This window comes from Vigna unguiculata, chromosome 3 (genome assembly GCF_037176805.1).
Source record: "Vigna unguiculata cultivar grain cowpea cultivar isolate G323 ecotype 2 chromosome 3, ASM3717680v1, whole genome shotgun sequence".
NCBI classification, from domain to species: domain Eukaryota; kingdom Viridiplantae; phylum Streptophyta; class Magnoliopsida; order Fabales; family Fabaceae; genus Vigna; species Vigna unguiculata.
The window spans coordinates 2,079,045-2,098,054 of NC_140794.1; the positions used below are offsets into that span (position 1 = coordinate 2,079,045).

Consider the following 19,010-nt stretch of genomic DNA (forward strand, 5'->3'; position numbering starts at 1 on the left):
AAACAAATATCAACACAATATGTGAATATAGGTGAATATAGATAGATACTTACTTAAAATGATCATGAGAAAAAAATATACACTCTTAAAAGAATGATTTGTACAATTTTTTTTTATCATCGATGTGAGATCTAAAATAAGTTTTATGATCTATATCTTAAAAGTGTCTACACATATTAAAGTACAAACAAATATCACAACATTTCAAATTTATTTTCTTTTCCGGGGTGAAAAAGTTAAAAGTTATTTGTTACTTTCTACGTTATCTGTGTACTCGTAACGTAAAACACTTGTATTATTCTAAAATTTTTCGTGTACATCTTTCTTTTTATCTATCTCTTTCCGATATGTAATAAAAAATATTATACGGTTAAATATATTTTTTATTTTTAAACTTTTAATAAAAATTAAAATTAATTTTTTTTAGAATCTTTAACCATTTTAGCTTTTTTATTTTATAAATACGTGTATTTAATTTTTTTAATTAAATTTTATTAAATTTATTTAACGTTTCAAACACATTTCATTATAATATTTTAATTTATTTATATTATTTAAAATATTTTTATTTTAATATTAATCGAAAAATGTGTTTGAATTATGAAATAAATTTAATAAAATTTGAAAAGTTATTAATAACGTTACTAAACAATAACGGTATTTAAAATTTTGAGATGAATATGAAATGAAAGTTGTTGAAAAGGTGAAAGAGCAGGGACAAACTGCGACCAACAAGGTTGGTCTCTCTGGCATAGTCAGTGTTTTGATGATATGTTATAGTACACACTAGAACACTAGAACACTACAACACTGGACACTAACACTATAGAGCCAAATTTGCGTGTGTTTGTCAAAGTCCTTTGTCAGAGATTATAATAGCCTGCAACAACTGCATGGCATGTGGTAAGACCCAATTCCACACGTCCTTTTAGTGCATATATTTTATATAACACTCACCAACTTATTTTGAACTAGGATCACACCCTTCAAATCCTACACTCCTATCGATCGGTGTTTCATCGTAGGCTACATATTCATACGAAGATTTATCGGAGAAATATAATATCAATGAGACATGAACTCAATTATATAAGGTATTGACATTATTTTCAACTAAAAATTTTAAAATAATGAATTTATAGGTTTTCATCTTTATACTTAATGTGAAATTTAGACTCACTTAAATTTAAAAAAAAAACAATATACTTGCACAGATACACAAAAACGGAAAATGGATACCACTTTTAAATTTCAATCAACACTACATTGTAAAATCCTTAAAAGAACTAAACTACCAGAACATTGTTAAATTAAGATCAAATTAAAATCTTTAGAAATATGAAATTTGAATAGAAAAAAGAAATAAATAAAAGAACTAAAATACCAGAACATTGAGTGAATCAAATTGCAACACACACTACACAAACTCCCTTCTTGTGTAAATTGTTCTTCAACTACGATTGTATACATGGTACATTATATTTTTGGAGACCTCTTTTAAAATGTTAGCCAAGAAATAAAGTAAAAGGAGATGTGTAGATGAAAGAAAAAGAAGAAATGAAATGAAAATAGACAAGACAAAAATAAAATAAGTATAAAATGGATTATATTTATTTAATAAAAAAATTCAATTTTAATTCTTGCAGTTAAAAACACTAAGTGAATAAAAATGTCACTCTCTCTATCTCATTTTATAAAGTCATGTAAACCTTTTTTTTTATAGTTTTGCAAATTGATGTCATTTAAACTTTTATTTTTTATATATATTTTCAAATTGATTTTCATTTACTTCTTGAAATATGATAACAATAATTTTATTTCAATACTATTCTTTATAAATCAACGTAACTTGTTCATTCTTAACCATGAACCAATTAGGCTAACGATAATATTGCTCAACGATTATTCTTGCATTGCAATATTATTCTAAACCCTGAACTATAATTAAGTGTACTTATTATTAAATAAAAATAATATTTTTTTTGTCATATTTTCATTAAGTAAATTTATGTAATAGTTAAAACACTTAAATTAAATTTTAAATCTTTCATAAATTTGAAATTTTTTTTAGCTGAATCTATTAAAAATTACTTATGTAGTTTTTTTAATGAAGTATATATCGTTTAATTTTTCTATTAATTAAGTGATGTGACTTTGATATTACATATTTATTCTTGTAAAATTTTGTAGTTAATATAAAATGATGTATATTGTTGTTAATATAAATCAATAAGTAATATTTTATTATCTTTTAAAAAACATATTTCAAAGGACCGTCATTATAATATTAATAATAATAACGATCTCTTAGGTGATGACATGAAAGTCACGTCACCCAGAAACATGACTACTTCGTTATATCAACATGTTTTTACTTAAAATAAATTAAAATCATTTTACATTAATCACAAAAACCTTAAAAACCTTATCTCTTAACGTATAGATACAAGTATATATATATGTGATAGAGTAATAAAATAGTCACTTCATTCGGCTAACAAAAATTTGGATAATAGAAACTGAATTGAAAAATAAATTTTGGATATTGAGTAAAAAAAACAATCAAAAAGAAACTCAATTAAAAAGAAGAGTTTAAAACTTAATTAAATTTAGTTAAAACCTAATATTTGAGTAGTATAATGATAAAAGTAAATTGAGTAAGAATGTGAAGAAACTTATTGTTTAGCAGCCGCCGGTTAGATATGATTTGGTCTGTCGGCATTTCATAATTAACGTTGTCGTTTTCATCCAACTAAGTTACATCATTAACACAATATCAAAATATTAATCTGTAGACCTAATTCCAAGCATATTGTAAAACCAAAACTTTGTAACTGCTGATACTATTAAGCACTCACTTTCAAAGGCTAAAACATCATATCTTTCAAATCCCTCTGAATTTTGTAATTCTACAGTGATAAAATTGAGGGAGAGAGAGAGAAGAAGAAGAGAATATGATATGAGTACTTTTTGTTGCATTCCATTACACTCATTGACTCAGTCTTTGCCTTGTTTCATAAGATAAGCAGCTCCATAGGTTACAACACTGAGCAAACTGGCTAGGAGTTAGGACACAACAGCAACAAGTAAAACAAAACAAATCATACAAAGGAAAAACGAAACAAATAAAACACCTCTATCACTGTCTCTGTCTCTGTCTGTGTCAGTCAGACAAAGTCAAACTTTTCAAACCCTCCACTTCCCAATCCATTTTATATAATACATTTCACTCTATTGTGTTCTTCACTTTCAAATCTTCTCTCTCAGTTCATAGCCATGGGAAGAGCTCCATGTTGTGACAAAGCTAATGTCAAAAGGGGTCCTTGGTCTCCCCAAGAAGATGAAACCCTAAAAAACTATCTCAAGAAGCATGGCACTGGTGGCAATTGGATAACTCTCCCACAAAAAGCAGGTTTTTTCTCTTTCCTTTTTCTTCCACTGTTTTCTTTCGATTAGGTCTTTCCTTATTTTTCTTTAATCATAGGCCTAAAGCGCTGTGGGAAGAGTTGTCGTCTGAGATGGCTCAACTATCTCAGACCTCACATCAAGCATGGAGGTTTCACCGATGAGGAAGACCAACTTATCTGCAACCTTTATTCAACCATCGGAAGTAGGCAAGTTCTTTCTTTCTTTCTTTATAACTGTGACAACATAGATTCTGCAGTGGCATTGTTTTACAAGGTTGTGGTTTTTGGGGTTAGGTGGTCTCTTATTGCGGCTCAGTTACCTGGGAGAACAGACAACGATGTGAAAAACCATTGGAACACTAAGTTGAAGAAAAAGTTTTTGGTAGCAAACACCAATGCCACTGTCGATACTGTTTCTCCACAGTTCACAACTTCCACTGCTCCTCACTCTCAAGTTGAAGACCGTGTCTTCGATCATGAGAACTTCATTCCATTACCTTTAGGATCTAATGTCTCAGGTTTTGGCAGCAGTTGTAGTGTACCAGTACCCAATGAAGTTTCAGTTGTTTCAAACTCAACATTGGTGAAACAGGAACACGAGACTCAATGGTTTGGCTTCCATGACGATATTGAAGGTGAAAATGAAGCACTTTTGCTTGATTTCGTGTACCAAGATCTCTTGCTTAATAATGGGTTTGTTTCTCAAGAAAAAAACAGCGAAGTTGCCCCATCATTTGGCTAACAAAAGCTTCTCTCCAAACAACAGCACCATTTCAGAAAGAAGAAGGAGACATCATGGCATATTGATTTCATATAATGTATGGTATTAATGATATATGATTGTGATTTGAATTTGATTGAAGTAGTTAGGTGTGTAAGAAATTATGCGAGGTTTTCAGTGAAGAATTCTACATCCTTTTTTAGTTTCTTTATGAAATCTTGATTGAAAAATGTTGATGAACGTGAATGGCAGTGGACATGAAAGTTGCGTTGGGTGTTGAGGAATTTCTAAGCTTAGAAAGAAACAAAAAGAGGGGTCCCCATCTGACAGTAACAATAACTACATAGATGAATCGTGATAGTGTGTCTCTTTCACCATTATCACATGTAAAATGGTGAAAAACAATTCTTTCACATAACCTTACGTTTAGTTGTTTACTGCAAAAGTTGCTGTGTTTTGTTGTTTTTTTTTTCAGTCGGAACATTATATTTTTGCATGTGGGGTTGGTGGATTGCATAAATAAATGCATCATTTGAACAAACATTGGAGTAATGAGTAAAAACTAAGTATTAATGTTTTTTATTCACCTACTTAGGCATGTATTAAGGAAGATAGCATTTTACAGGGAAGGTGGTTTTCAATGAATTATCACATAAAACTGTGCTATCACCTCTTTATTTCTTTTCACTGTAGATGAATTTTTTTTTTCAATTATTCAGGCTCCACAATTTAGTCCCTCGCGTTACAACACTTTAAAAATTACCAACACATTGGTTTGATAAAATGAAATTGTACCATATTCGGTACGATTTCGAGTTGTTTTTGTGAAAATTTTTGAAGTTAATTTCCTGTTTAAGATCTTTTTAATTTCAAATATGTGGTTTTTAATTTTCATTTCAGATAGAAACTACTACTTTTAGTTTTGGGAGATTTAAATTGAATTACAAGATGTGCAAATATACTGACAAAGAAATTAATCATTTTGAAGTTATAATTATTCGACATATATAAAAATAACGAATAATGTATTTTCTATGAAATACAAGTTTATAAATATAATAGTTTTAGTTTGCCCTTTATTAAACATCATTTATGGTTCAACTTAGGTCTTTTTTTCTCTTAAAAATAATAAGTATTTCTCTTATCGTCAAATCTATAAAGGTTATATTTCATAGATACTAAGTTGAAAAACATGAGCAAACATAACTTTTACGGCTAGAATAACAATATTCAGTTCTAATAAAAAAAACAATATTCATATTTTATAAGGTGAACTAATGTATTTTTAGCCAATAAAAGATAATTGTTTCAATTTTTCGCTTGTTTTAAAAACATTTTTTATTTTTAAGTCTATAAGATCTTATATTTGAAATATTAATTAATTCTTTCATAGTCAAATATTGGAAGTTTTTTGAATTGTTCAAAGCTAATTTGACTACCTAAGTGGCATGCTTACAAATCAGATTTGAATTTATTTTTTTCTATTATTTTAAATGTTTAGCATTTTTATTCAAATATCTTGTATCCTCCTCTGATTTTAAAAATTTTCATTTTTCTTTGACATAATAAAAAAATTGAAGTGTACACATTAACTTTTGGACATTCTCTAAGAAAATTCAATCCAATAAAAAAGTACACCGATAAAAAAAAACAAAAAAAACTAATGCTGATGTTAACCATATTTTTTTTATTAAAATTGTATTGGTTCCGATCAATTTTCCAGTGGGTATTTCAAAAACCGAAAAATTATTTTAATGTTAAAAGAACGTTTGTCTGCAATACGTATTTATTCACCTTGAAGAAGACTACTCGGTAGCTGCTGCGTTAATCTCTACGAATCCCCATGTAAGTATAGTAGATTATTAAGATTTTTTATATTTCATAAATGGACATTTCTTTTTAGCTTAAAATAAATAATAGGATTAAATTGAATGACACCAATTCAAAACCAAAATCTGAAATCAGAACCTCAACATAATGACGCATGCATATTTCTTGTTAAAATAAAAGTTAAATATATTTTTTATCATCCGTAAATTAGAATTAATTTTTCTCCAAAATTTTGAACCAATTCAGTCCCTTGTCTTTAAAAATATGTAGATTTAATCTTTTAAACCAATTCATTTTTAAAATTTATTTAACATTTCAAACACATTACTCAACTAAGATTGAAACGAACAGATGTTAATCTCGATGTAAATAAACTAAAATACTATAATGAAATATGATTGAAACATTAAATAAATTTAATAAAATTTTATTAAAAGAACTAAATCTACAATATTAAGAGACTAAATTAATTCAAGATTTTCAAGAAGAACTAAATCTACAAGATTGAGAGACTAAATTAATTTAAGATTTTCAAAAAAAATTAATTTCAATTTTCACTAAAAAAATATATGTAAACCTTAAAATAATATTTCCGTTTCTATTTTCTGATTAAAATATTTTCTTTTTTAGCTTGTGATTTTCCAATAAACTAAAGCATTGTCTGACCTAGATACAACCAAGATCGACTATTTTTCATTCATTATTGTCCACTATGACTTAAATCTGAGATATCCACGGATCACTCCGAAGAATAATATTTAAAGGTAACCAATGCATCAGCATATAACGAGAACTACACCGTATAAAGCACGACATTGAATAGGGTGACGCATCCCAGGAGAAAGTAGAAGTTTTAAAGGGTTATTGAATTTAATAACCTTTATATACATTTCTGGTCTGCTTAATAATTTCATAGATAAGCAAGCATGAGAGGGAGCAGAATTCTCCGTGTCACTGTTTTTACAAGATCATGCACGTAAATGCCTGCAAAGTTCTAGCTTAATCAAAGCCAGCAGCAAAATCAATAAGAAATGCGTAAAATAAGGTTGTCAAACTTTTCCTGAGAAGCAACTTTAGACGATTCATTCCAAACTATGATTATACAAGTGAACTCAACTGTGCAAAGGTTGATATCGAACTGGTGCACACACAAACCATTCAACTGCACATTGATTGCAATACCAACCAAACTGAAACAGATTAATGAATATAGCATAAATCAATAGTGTCGCAGCTGAGAAAAGGGACCTGCTCAAAGTGCCATCTCAGCCTGCAAAGCTGCCAACTCATCTTCCTCAGCAGTGGGCTTTGAGGATGCAGGGCGAGTGGGTTGTCGCCCAGCAGGAACATGCACTGGAGCTGCTGGAGCTGTAGTTGCCGGCTGAAGAAGCTGCTCTTCCAATTCAGCACCCTCCAGCTCTTCAAGTTCTGCTTCCAATTCATCCTGAAATGGAAAAGAAATTCAGATTTTAGAATGCTCCCCCACATGTGACATAATACATTATAACTACGCTCAACAACTAAACAGATCATTCTAAGTTGCAAAGAGGACAAATGCTTATAAAGGTAAAATTAGAGCAAACGACCTCGTCAAAATCAGCTGCTGCACCAATGGGAGTAGACAATGCTTCCTGAATTTGTTTCATGTTCTCTGTCTGTTCGTTGATCTCATCCATGGTCTTGTCAACATCATCAATATTCCTGAAAAATAAATACCGCAATTCAACAATGTCGCAATCAGAAGCCCATTAAATAAGACGGATGCACTAAACAAGACATCTCTGTAACATGCATAGAGATTTTCCATATTACAAAAAATACAGTAAACTTGTCAGGCTTTCGAAACAAGCCTAAAAATCAAAGATGTAAAATGTGGAAGAGTATATCAAGAATGAAATCACAAATGTACGTACGTTGCTTTTTGCATAGCCTTCATAGCAGCTGCACCAGTTCTCAATGCATCAACTGTTTCAGTGGTAGCCTTGGCACCTTCCAACATTATCATCTGTAACACATTGTCAGCAGAAAATATAAATGATACTCCATGCACTGAAACATTATCATACCCATAATTGTCAGAACTAGTGTGGACTGGCTCTTGGACAGAAAAAACCGGTAACTGATCCAACCAATCCTCAAAAATAAGATTTCAAAAAACAGACAAAAAAATAAAAAAGGAAATACAGGTCTTGAACAAGCTGACCCATGTAAACTAGTCATGCATGGTTCACATAACTGATTGAACAAGACCCTTCTACTTTCTTTTGAAAAAATTAGAAACTTATTTTACATCATATTGATTATTCAGTTCCGATTTTAAGACCAAAACTGACTTATTCTTTTCCTAATTTGCCAGATGAGAGACAAATAAGAGCTTGAAATTCAAAGAGTTTAACTCACTACTTATTTATTACCAGAAGTTTCACTTCATCCATCCACTTTTACCAATTCAATGACACTAGTATATTTTCATGTATTTTTATAAAAGTATGCTAATATTCGCATACGCTGTTAAATTTAATTCTTATTAATATAATAATAATAATATTTACACTTTTCAGCCTAAAACTTTTCCTTATAATGATTCAAATGACTAGGTCAGTTTCAAAAATATTTGTTGCAGCTGCTGAATTTAAAGTGCATTCACACACCTGGTCATGAATACGCAGCTGAAAATTTCCAAGCTGTTCTATTTGCTGTTCATATAGCCTCTTCCTCTTCAAACACTGAATCGCCGCTGCATAAAGCAGAAATTAAAAAACAAAAATTCATAATGGATTAATACACCATTATGAGCGAACTGGCTCGCATTTTAAAGAATCCTCAAGACTTGAGGACAAAATTTTATTTTCAGAAAAAATATGCATACAAGCTTATCCATGTAAGTTCAGTGAGAAGTGGTGATACAAATGGCAAGAGTATTGGGGTTCAAACATGCTGCATCTAGTGGAGTTGCACACTCCAGCTTATCAACTGCATTTCTGATTTTTTTTTTAAACAAAAGGTTCAACAAAACATTAATGGATAAAATAATTTCTTTTATTATTTTTTAAAATTAATCTGGCCTGTGCCTCTCATTTGTCACTAAGCTAATTTTATCAAAATTGCCTGCAACACATAGGATTTCCCAAATGACATGCACATCCACTGAAAAGCATTCTATGGTTGGCTTATGCCGTATCATTGCTCCAAATAGTGGAATTGTCAGATTGCCACACTTGAAAAAAATGAGGTTCCCGCAGCAAACAATCTGGGTGAGGTCATAGAAACCTTTTGAAAGAGACCTTATTATTTTGTTTGATTCCTAAATTGTTGTGTGTTGGTACAACCCTCAACTCACCTCTGCTGCCATCCTTTTACACTCCTCTGGTTCTTCCCTCGCACTAATGGTCCTTTCTGGTTATTTCCTCACTCTTCTATTTGGCCCCTATTTCTTTGGTTCCCTTTCTTTGCTGCATGATCTGTTTTGTTGTCAAGGAAAATGGATGTTTTTCTGTGTGCTCTTTATGAGTAACTGTTAGGTTTCTTAGAGCTAGAAACCCAAGCTACTCGGGCAGAACTCACTCACACCAACACAGAAAGAAACAGAAACAAACTTTTATTATTCTCTCAAAGAATGCGTCCAGGGAAAGACAACAATTCCCCCCTCACAGGATCTGTTATGACTCCTGTTTACACTTACAAAAACAAAACGAATACCCCCTTTTACAACACTACCCCCCTTCTTATTTATACTTTTCCTAAAACAAACTTTCATTCCCCAACAACCTACTAACAGACTAACTAACTAACTAACTCAGTTCTTATTTCTTCTCACATACACCTTTAATATTCTATCATTACTCTCCTCTGGCTGAGCAACCTTGTCCTCAAGGTTGAAGTCAGGGAACTGCTGTTGGATAGTTGTGACGTCTTCCCAAGTAGCTGCTTCTACCCCTTTATCCTTCCACTGAATTAAGACTTGCGGTCTTGCATCTTCCTTCCCTGGTATAGGTCCCCATCTGTTATCCAATATCTTCTCTGGAAACCAATTAGAGGTCCTGCCTTGCAAACCTTCTGGCAGGTCTTTCTCAACTTGATGAGTGCCTACTGCTTTTTTTAATTGTGAAACATGAAATACTGGGTGGATCCTGGCAGTTTCTGGAAGTTGTAATCCAAAGGCTACTGGACCTACCTGTTTCAGCACTAGAAAAGGACCATAATTTCTAGCAGATAGCTTTGGGTGCAGTCTGGTGGCCATTGAGACCTGTCTATGGGGGCGAATTTTCAGAAAAAACCCAGTCCCCTACTTGGATGGAGGATTGTTTCCTGTGTTTATTCGCATATTTCGTCATATGCTCTTGGGCTCTTGCGAGGTGGAACTTGAGTTGGCTCAAAGCTTCATCTCTGGTCATGAGATCTTGTGCTACTGCTTCCACAATGGTTTCTCCTGGAATAAATCTGCTGATGGAAGGAGGTGGTCTGCCATAAACTATTTCAAAAGGGGATTTTTGGGCTGCCCCGTGAAAACTGGTGTTATACCAGTATTCTGCCCATGAGAGAAAGTGAGGCCAAGATTTGGGTTGTTCTGAGCTAAAGCATCTCAAATATGTTTCTAAGGTTCTATTTAAGACTTCAGTTTGGCCATCTGACTCAGGATGGTACGCAGTGCTCATGTTTAACTGTGTTCCCTGCATTCTGAATAACTCCTTCCAGAAGAGACTTAAAAATGTAGGGTCTCTGTCACTAACAATAGATGCAGGAATCCCATGTAGTCTCACTATTTCTTTGGCAAACACCTCTGCTATGCTCTTGGCTGAATAAGGGTGTTTAATTGGTATGAAATGCCCATATTTACTTAGTCTATCCACCACCACCAAAACTGAATCATACCCATTGGATTTTGGTAGCCTGACAATGAAGTCCAAACTAATGTCCTCCCATACTGCATTGGGTATGGGTAAAGGTTGTAGCAACCCTTGTGGTGAAGATGCTAGGTACTTGTGTTGTTGACACACCAAACAAGCAGCCACAAAATCTGTTACCATCTTCTTCATTCCAATCCAGTATAGTGATTGGCTTATCCTCCTGTAAGTTCTGAACACCCCTGAGTGACCTCCTGTAGATGTGGTATGGTATTCAGCCAGCAGTCTTGGAATCCAAGCAGAGTTGGCTGATAGCACGAGCCTGCCTTTATGATGAAGTCTTCCATGTTCTAAAGTATACTGCCCCTGCTTCCCAGGGTTCTCTTTCAGCCCTTTTATGATCTTCTGTAATTCTGCATCTTCTTCCACTTCTGCCAATATCTTCTGGAAGTCCTGCCAGAATGGTATGGACATTATAGTCAATTCTTTGTCATCCTCCTCATTCTCCCCCCTTCGAGAAAGGGCATCAGCTACTTTGTTGGATGCTCCAATTTTATAAACAATATTAAATTCATATCCCATCAATTTGGCCAACCAATTCTGCTGGTTTTGTGTGGTGATGCGCTGCTCTAACAAATACCTTAGACTCCTCTGATCTGTATATACTGTAAATTTTTGCCCCAATAAATAAGGTCTCCAATGCTGGATGGCTAAAACTAAAGCCATCAACTCCTTTTCATAAATGGACTTAGTTAAGGAAGTGTCCGATAGGCCTTTGCTGAAGAAAGCAATAGGACGTTTGTCCTGTGTTAGCACAGCACCCAGCCCACTGCCTGATGCATCACACTCAATGGAAAAAGGTTGGCTGAAGTCTGGTAGTTTTAGAACAGGGGCTGTTGTTATAGCTTTCTTTAGAGCCTCCATAGCCTTAGTGCTTTCTTCATTCCAGCAGAAACATCCCTTCTTTAATAGACATGTTAATGGTTTTGCTACTTTTCCATAGTCTCGGATGAATCTTCTATAATACCCGGTCAACCCAAGAAAACCCCTCAAGGCTTTAAGATTTTTTGGCAAAGGCCACTGATGAATTGTTGCCAGCTTGTCTTGATCCATCTCTACCCCTTTTTTAGATATTATGTGGCCCAAATATTTCACCTCTTGTCTCCCAAACTCACACTTCTTTTTATTTGCAAAGAACTGTTGCTGCTGCAGTGTATGCAACACCTGTTTTAAGTGACCCATGTGATCCTCCCATGATTGGCTGTAGATTAAGATGTCGTCAAAGAACACCAATACGAACTTCCTTAAATATGGCTGCAAAACTGTGTTCATGGCACATTGGAAGGTTGCTGGCGCGTTGGTTAGCCCAAAGGGCATGACCAAGAACTCATAGTGGCCCTGATGTGTGCGGAAAGCTGTTTTCTGTATATCCCCTTCATACATCCTGATTTGGTGATAACCTGCCTTCAAATCAACTTTGGAGAAATAGGTAGCACCATGTAGTTCATCCAATAACTCTTCTATCACGGGTATTGGAAATTTATCAGCCACAGTGACCTTATTCAAGGCCCTATAGTCTATGCAAAACCTCCAACTCCCATCTTTTTTCTTTACTAGGATGACTGGACTGGAATATGGGCTATTGCTGGGCCTGATGATTCCCGATTTCAGCATTTCCTCCACCTGTTTTTCTATCTCAGATTTCAGCAGATGAGGGTACCTATATGGTCTCACATTGACAGGGTTTTCACCTACTTTGATAGGTATTTTATGATCAATCCCCCTCCTTGGTGGCAGCTCCAGTTTTTCTTGGAAAATGATCTTATGTTCCTGCAAAACCTCCTCCAATTCCTCTTGCTGCTTGGCTGACAATCCTTTCCCCCCTTCTTCCTCTTCGTGACTGATTAATCCCAACTCCCACACTAAGGAGACTGCTTCAATTTCAGTTTCCTTCAACAGGGCTTGTGGTGTCACAATTCTTTTTGTCAGAGTGGGATCCCCCCGAATGTTCACCACTTTTCCAGCCACATTAAAACTCATGGTTAAGGTGTTCCAATTTACCTTAACTTCTCCTAAAGATGCTAGCCATTCCACTCCTAAAATCACATCAACTCCTCCTAATTCAAACAGGAAAAATGTCTCTTTAACAACATGATTCTCCAAATTAACTTCTACATCTTTGCAACACCCTTGTGTTTGCTTCTTGTGTCCATCCCCTAATCTGACACAGTAAGGAGGGGTAGCTTCCACCATTAATCCCAATTCTGTCACCAATTGTGCTGAAACAAAATTATGACTCGCCCCACTATCAATTAAAATTAATACCTTTCGCCCATTGATATCTCCCTGCAATTTCATGGTATTATTTTGCGTTAAGCCTCCTGCTGAGAACAGAGATAGCTCCATTCTTTTGTTTTCCAACACTCCAATTTTCTCCTCTCCTCCATCCTCCTCTCTACCCTCATTGTTCTCCTCATCTTCTGCTAGAATCACCACTCTCAAGCTTTTTTCTGGGCAGCGGTGGCCTGGCCCAAAAGCTCCTCCACAATGAAAACATCTTCCTTCTTCCCTTCTCTTTAGGTACTCTGGGTAAGGCAAGTTTCTGACTGCCCTGTTTATACTCCCTCCTGTTGTTGGATTTCCACTTGTCCTAGAGCCCATAGATGAGGTTCCCCCTCCTTCTTTCCTTGCTGTACTCATATTGCTGGGAGAAGACTGAGAGTTTCCAGCCCCTTTAAAAGTCTCAGTTCTTGATACCACACCCATTCCTCTCTGAAATCTGGTGTCTGCTGCTGATGTTGTTCGATAGGTGTTTGTTCTTCCTACCCCTGATTCATTAAGAGACTCCTCCACATCCCTAGAGATCTCCATTGCCCTCATTAAATCCCTTGGATCATGTGGCTTTACTTGGCTTCTGATCCGGCTTTGTAATCCTGCAAAAAAATACCCCAGTAGTTGTTCTTCTGATAAATCTGGAATTTGAGCCACCAATCTTTCAAATTCTTGTACGTATTCTTCTACTCCCTCATTCTGCCTTATGGATGCTAATTTCTCAAAGACTGTACTCCTATCCTTGCCTCCAAATCTTTTATTCAAAGCTTCGACAAAACTCTCCCAAGATGGGTTCTTGGATTTCTTTTTCCAGAAGCTAAACCAATGACTAGCGTTTCCTTCCATACTTATGAATGCTAATCGTAATTTCTCTTTTGGAGAAATATTTTGAATCTCAAAGAACTTTTCTGCTCTAGCAATCCAGCCCATAGGATCACTGCCTTCAAAAGTTGGTAACTCTACCCTTTTCATCCACTGCTTCTGGACCTCTTCTTCACTGTCAGAATCAGACTCCTCCTTTCTGATCATCTTTACAACTCCTTTCTTGTTGTTAACAGAATTCTCCCCATTTTCAGAACTCTTCTCAGACCCTTCTTCTGATTTCTTTCTATTCTTGATCATATTTCTGATTTCGTGAAGATTTTCTTGAATCTCCAAGATAATCTTCCCATTCTCGCTGGTCCACCTTTCCAACGCAGCAACTCTTCCCTCCATGATAACAGGCCCTTGGATCCGGCAGGTCGGACCAATTGTTAGGTTTCTTAGAGCTAGAAACCCAAGCTACTCGGCCAGAACTCACTCACACCAACACAGAAAGAAACAGAAACAAACTTTTATTATTCTCTCAAAGAATGCGTCCAGGGAAAGACAACAATTCCCCCCTCACAGGATCTGTTATGACTCCTGTTTACACTTACAAAAACAAAACGAATACCCCCTTTTACAACACTACCCCCTTCTTATTTATACTTTTCCTAAAACAAACTTTCATTCCCCAACAACCTACTAACAGACTAACTAACTAACTAACTCAGTTCTTATTTCTTCTCACATACACCTTTAATATTCTATCAGTAACCTCCGATGTTATTTAAAGGTTATTTTTCTTATTTATGTAATCTTTTATGCATATACATAGATATACACATACGAACATGTATATAGTGCTGCATTTCAGATAAATCTTATTATTTTCATTACACCCCCTTTCAATACAACATTGAAACTCAATCTAGACCAAGCTTGGTGTTTAATGCATTGTAGCTCAATGTTTAAGTGTTTAATTATAAAATACTTCAATTCTGTTACAAGCAGTTAATATCTGATCTCTATGTTTAGAGAGATTCCAAATATCAATACACCTTTCTGCCAATTCTTAATCTCACTGATTCCTGAACAGTACCAGAGCTTTTAAGTCATACACATGACATTACTACCCTACTGACTGTGCATCTAAAATTGTGTCGCTATGGGTCAGACTACTCAGAGGACCCTGGATTCCACAAATCAATGGTTGGCAGTAGCAGCCCTGCGTACATTAATATTATCAGACTTGAGATTGGGTATGCTGTCAACGAGGTTTGTCAAATCGTGTTCGTAACCTCACTGGACAGTTGTTAAACAGATCCTTCTATATCATCAAGGTGCAACTAATTTTGGCCTTGTTCTTCAACCTTGCTCTGCTCAGCTGCCTCTCAGATTGCATGTCTGATTGGGGGTATTTGACATGGGTGACAGAGAGTCTAATTCCAGTATTCGTTTCTCAGCTTGCATCTCCATGGAGTAGGATATTTTCTTTGTTCAGGAGAAGGTTCTCAATAAGTCATTCATTCTGAATATGTTCCTGTTCAAGAGCAGGTGGCTGATATCCGTGCCAAGCCTTTTTGAAGGCACAGCTCTGTACTCTAAGAGACAAACTCAGGCATGCTCACAGCTCTCACCTTGAGTTAGTGGGGGTGCAATAGAGTATATGATTGTAAGTAGCTTTTTGTATTTTAGCTTCTGTAATGAGCAATAGGCTAGTTCAGTCACAGTTCAGCAGTTTGTTATCACCAAAGTGTTTATAAGGCTTGGGCATCCCTCATCTTCCAAATTGGTTGAGAGAAACTAAAATTATAAGTCAGAGTCTATCTTAAATCCATAGTTGAGTAACCTGCATTGACATTCTCCAGGCCCATGGTCCTGGTTGTGATAGGTGTGTTGGAAAGTTGCTTTAGTTGCAATCACCCATAGGTCACAAACAGTATTTTAGAAAAGGCTACCTACAGTGGGGCTAACAAAGCATCAGTGTGAAGCCACTAGGATGTCTACTATTACATAAGATATATGGCCTAAGTAGTGCTTAATAAATTCTATTGGGTTGTGAATCGTATAGCTTCTTTCCTTGGACATGTTGGTTGCAAGCACAGCCATGACCAGAAAAGAAGTTAGAATTCATTGCAATGAGATTTGTCCACTCTGGCAATCTTTTTTTCAATTTGGGCAACAAAAAGGTCCACTCCAGCTTGGCACAACAGCTCTTGAAGACACAGCAGGATGTCACAACTTTTGAGGCCTGACATAACTGTATGATTCTTCTCCAGATTGCGAATCTGGTCCAATTCATGCAACTCGTGATATGATTCAAGCACAAACATATTTCACTTATCAATTTGCGTTCCCAACAGCTTGAATCATATCAAACTGTATTCACCAATTCTTATCCCAGCTGCTCGGATCATATTGACACGTACATATTGCATTATGAATCATATAATACTAATAACCACCATGCTTATATCAGGAAGTCCTCACCTTACAAACTAATTTTATAAGACAGAGTTAGACTATAAGCCCAAATTGTGAGAGAATATGACGTAAAGTAATCGTTCAACGATAGCAGTAGGTGTGTCAATGGTGTCCATCAGTGGTGGCAGTAATAATAAAAGATCACGATAACAAAATAATTGGAGTGAAAAGTAAATCTAATCAATCTTGGTGGAATGAAGTAGTCACATTCTCTGAAGATAGTCCCATTCAAATTATAAGGGATCATCCAATCATAGAGTAGACTGGCTTTTCACATTCTAAAGTACCTACAGAACTTTTAGTTCATTTCAACTACCACCATGCAGATGTCAAAACAAATGAGACCGCAAGTCTTGTTGAGAAGCTTGACATTTTTTTTTTCTATGAAACTATCATGACAATTTTTTACTAATGCATGCAAGTAGTAACACAAATATAAGTGGAGAGTAGGGAGGCAGTGTATATATAATCGATAACAAGCATAAATGAATTTTGCTACATACCCCTTTTATTCTTTGCTCTGGTGAACTCTTTGGCCCTTTCAACTTCTGCTGCGGCCTTTTTAAGAAGTACTTTCTCTTTTTTCTCTAACATTTCAAGTGTCTGCAGCATTCAAGGAACAAATCACTCAAAATGAGAAAAAAGTTTCTTCAAACAGCAAGTAATTCACAAATTGATCCTTTTCTTTATCAAAGGATGTCTAGAAAAACTATGCAACATTATAGAATACCTGCAAATTGATGCACAGGTTTTAAATGAGGACAAATTAGATAACAGAAACAGAAACTTGGCTACTGAAGCAGTATCGCAACAATAATGTGAAAATAAATATCAAGCAATTTCCTTAACACTAACTGGATAAAACAATTATAAAAGGGCCGAGACGAGACTGAGCGCAAAATAAAATTTGCCTCTATTCCTCCAATTTGTAAATTGCTAAGACTTGACATATGGGAACATCCACCTCGTGAAAAATAAAAATGGTAAAACTACTCAGATTTCACAATATAAATATATGAAACGCAAATTCATCGACTATGCACAATTCTTTCTGTTGAAAAAAAAAATCTCCAATTTGGGAGATCCAAATCCAATTTACCTCGTTTAATTTGTCCAGGGTCGTCAGAGTATTGGCTTCTTGTTTAGGTTTACCAAAAATTCGGGTAAACATGGTTGATTACGAGACAACGATACCTTGCTCGTCTAATAGGAAAATAGATGGGACTCTGTGCACTACAATTCGCAACTCGAACTCCCTGGAACAGCAAAAGAATTGATTAAAATCAAATTCATAGAAAAAGAACGGTGTTGAAAGAAGAGTGGAGATGAAGAACCTCTTGAAAAACTTAGGGTTTATTTTAATTTTTGTTGAGGTTAGATGTCAAGATTATTAAGGTTGGAAATGAAACAGAATGAATAATGACAGATCTAGCAAGAACACCTACCCTTTAGAGGAAATTCACAAATTCAATTGAATGAAGAAAAAGAAAAAAGAAAAACTAAATGGAACTTGATCTGCCCTTTCTCGACTCCTCCACGTGGTGAGCAACTGTTGATTACAAAGTATGATTCCTAATTAATATATATATATATATATATATATATATATATATATATATATATATATATATATATATATATATTATGGATCGGTTAACTGTTGGGTTGGTTAACTGCTTTTAATATAGATATAATTTTGGTGATTTTATTTTTATTGATATAAATTATTTTAATTTTTAAATTTAATAAATGTCATTTTAATTTAATAATTATATATAATTAAGATATCTATATTATATTATATTCATAATTATATAAAAAGAATTTATTTCGATTAATTGCTCTTTAATGACATAGATAATTCTAATTCTTATTATTTTATCTTTGTAACTATATTTTAGTTTACTTTTATAACTGTTGTGTAACTTTATGTTAAGGATTAAATATATATTTTTTTCATAATTTTTAGTAAATTTTTAAATTAGTTTATGTTTTGAAACACATGAATTTAGTAATTTTAATCAAATTTTGTTAAGTTTGTTTGATATTTAATATGCATTTCAGTATTATATTTGAGTTGTTTATATTGTTTGACACAATTTTATTTTAATGTTAAATAAAATACTATTATGAAACACGCTTGAAATATCAAATAAATTTAACAAAAAATTTGATTAAAATGATTCAATCCACAAATTTTTAAAAACAAATGACTAAATTGATTTTAAGTTTCAAAATTGACATTTCAAAAAACATATTTAACCTTTATTTTAACTAGCGTAAACACAGGCGTTATCGCGCTTGTATGTACGCATTTTTTGAATTATATTAATAATTGATGATATTGTAATGTTATTAAGTTAATAAACAAAATAAAAATAAAGTAAAATGTATGGAGAAAATATGAAAAAAATAACTGTTGATAATAGTAGGAGAAAAAAATAAGAAAGAGATAAGTAAATAATTTTATAAGGACTTGTAAAAATAACCATTAATTTTTAAAAATTTAATAAATAATTAAATTATAAAGGATAAAGTTAAAATTATGAAATGTGGACACAAAAGAGAGAATTTTCTTTTATATATAGT

At 33.9% G+C, this 19,010-nt stretch overlaps 2 protein-coding genes across 3 annotated transcripts; one reads left to right on the forward strand and one right to left on the reverse strand.

The window, feature by feature from the left end:
• The first annotated feature begins 2,992 nt into the window (after positions 1–2,992).
• On the forward strand, positions 2,993–4,358 carry LOC114179874 (transcription factor MYB87-like). The gene is made up of 3 exons (XM_028066358.2): positions 2,993–3,412; positions 3,485–3,614; positions 3,702–4,358. Exons 1-3 carry the CDS (start codon positions 3,277–3,279, stop codon positions 4,147–4,149), a joined length of 714 nt encoding a protein of 237 aa, XP_027922159.1. The 5' UTR covers positions 2,993–3,276; the 3' UTR covers positions 4,150–4,358.
• Positions 4,359–6,798: 2,440 nt separating this feature from the next.
• Positions 6,799–18,002, reverse strand: LOC114177084 (vacuolar protein sorting-associated protein 32 homolog 1). Of its 2 annotated transcripts, none has more exons than XM_028062319.2 (7): positions 17,867–18,002; positions 17,521–17,677; positions 16,925–17,024; positions 8,610–8,695; positions 7,872–7,963; positions 7,545–7,659; positions 6,799–7,402 (listed from the first exon to the last, which is right to left on the reverse strand). In XM_028062319.2, exons 2-7 carry the CDS (start codon positions 17,590–17,592, stop codon positions 7,211–7,213), a joined length of 657 nt encoding a protein of 218 aa, XP_027918120.1. In that variant the 5' UTR covers positions 17,593–17,677; positions 17,867–18,002; the 3' UTR covers positions 6,799–7,210. The 2 variants fall into 2 exon arrangements, with proteins under 2 accessions (XP_027918120.1, XP_027918119.1); XM_028062318.2 differs by having other exon boundaries at positions 17,756–17,881.
• Positions 18,003–19,010: the final 1,008 nt, after the last annotated feature.

Coding starts and splice junctions, on each gene's coding strand:
- LOC114179874 (XM_028066358.2), top strand. CDS start 3,277: ATGGGAAGAGCTCCATGTTGTGACAAAGCTAATGTCAAAAGGGGTCCT. Junction 3,413..3,484: donor AACTCTCCCACAAAAAGCAG/GTTTTTTCTCTT, acceptor CTTTAATCATAG/GCCTAAAGCGCTGTGGGAAG. Junction 3,615..3,701: donor TATTCAACCATCGGAAGTAG/GCAAGTTCTTTC, acceptor TTTTGGGGTTAG/GTGGTCTCTTATTGCGGCTC.
- LOC114177084 (XM_028062319.2), bottom strand. CDS start 17,592: ATGTTTACCCGAATTTTTGGTAAACCTAAACAAGAAGCCAATACTCTG. Junction 8,696..16,924: donor CAGAGCAAAGAATAAAAGGG/GTATGTAGCAAA, acceptor TGCTTTATGCAG/CGGCGATTCAGTGTTTGAAG. Junction 7,403..7,544: donor CAGCAGCTGATTTTGACGAG/GTCGTTTGCTCT, acceptor TTTCCATTTCAG/GATGAATTGGAAGCAGAACT.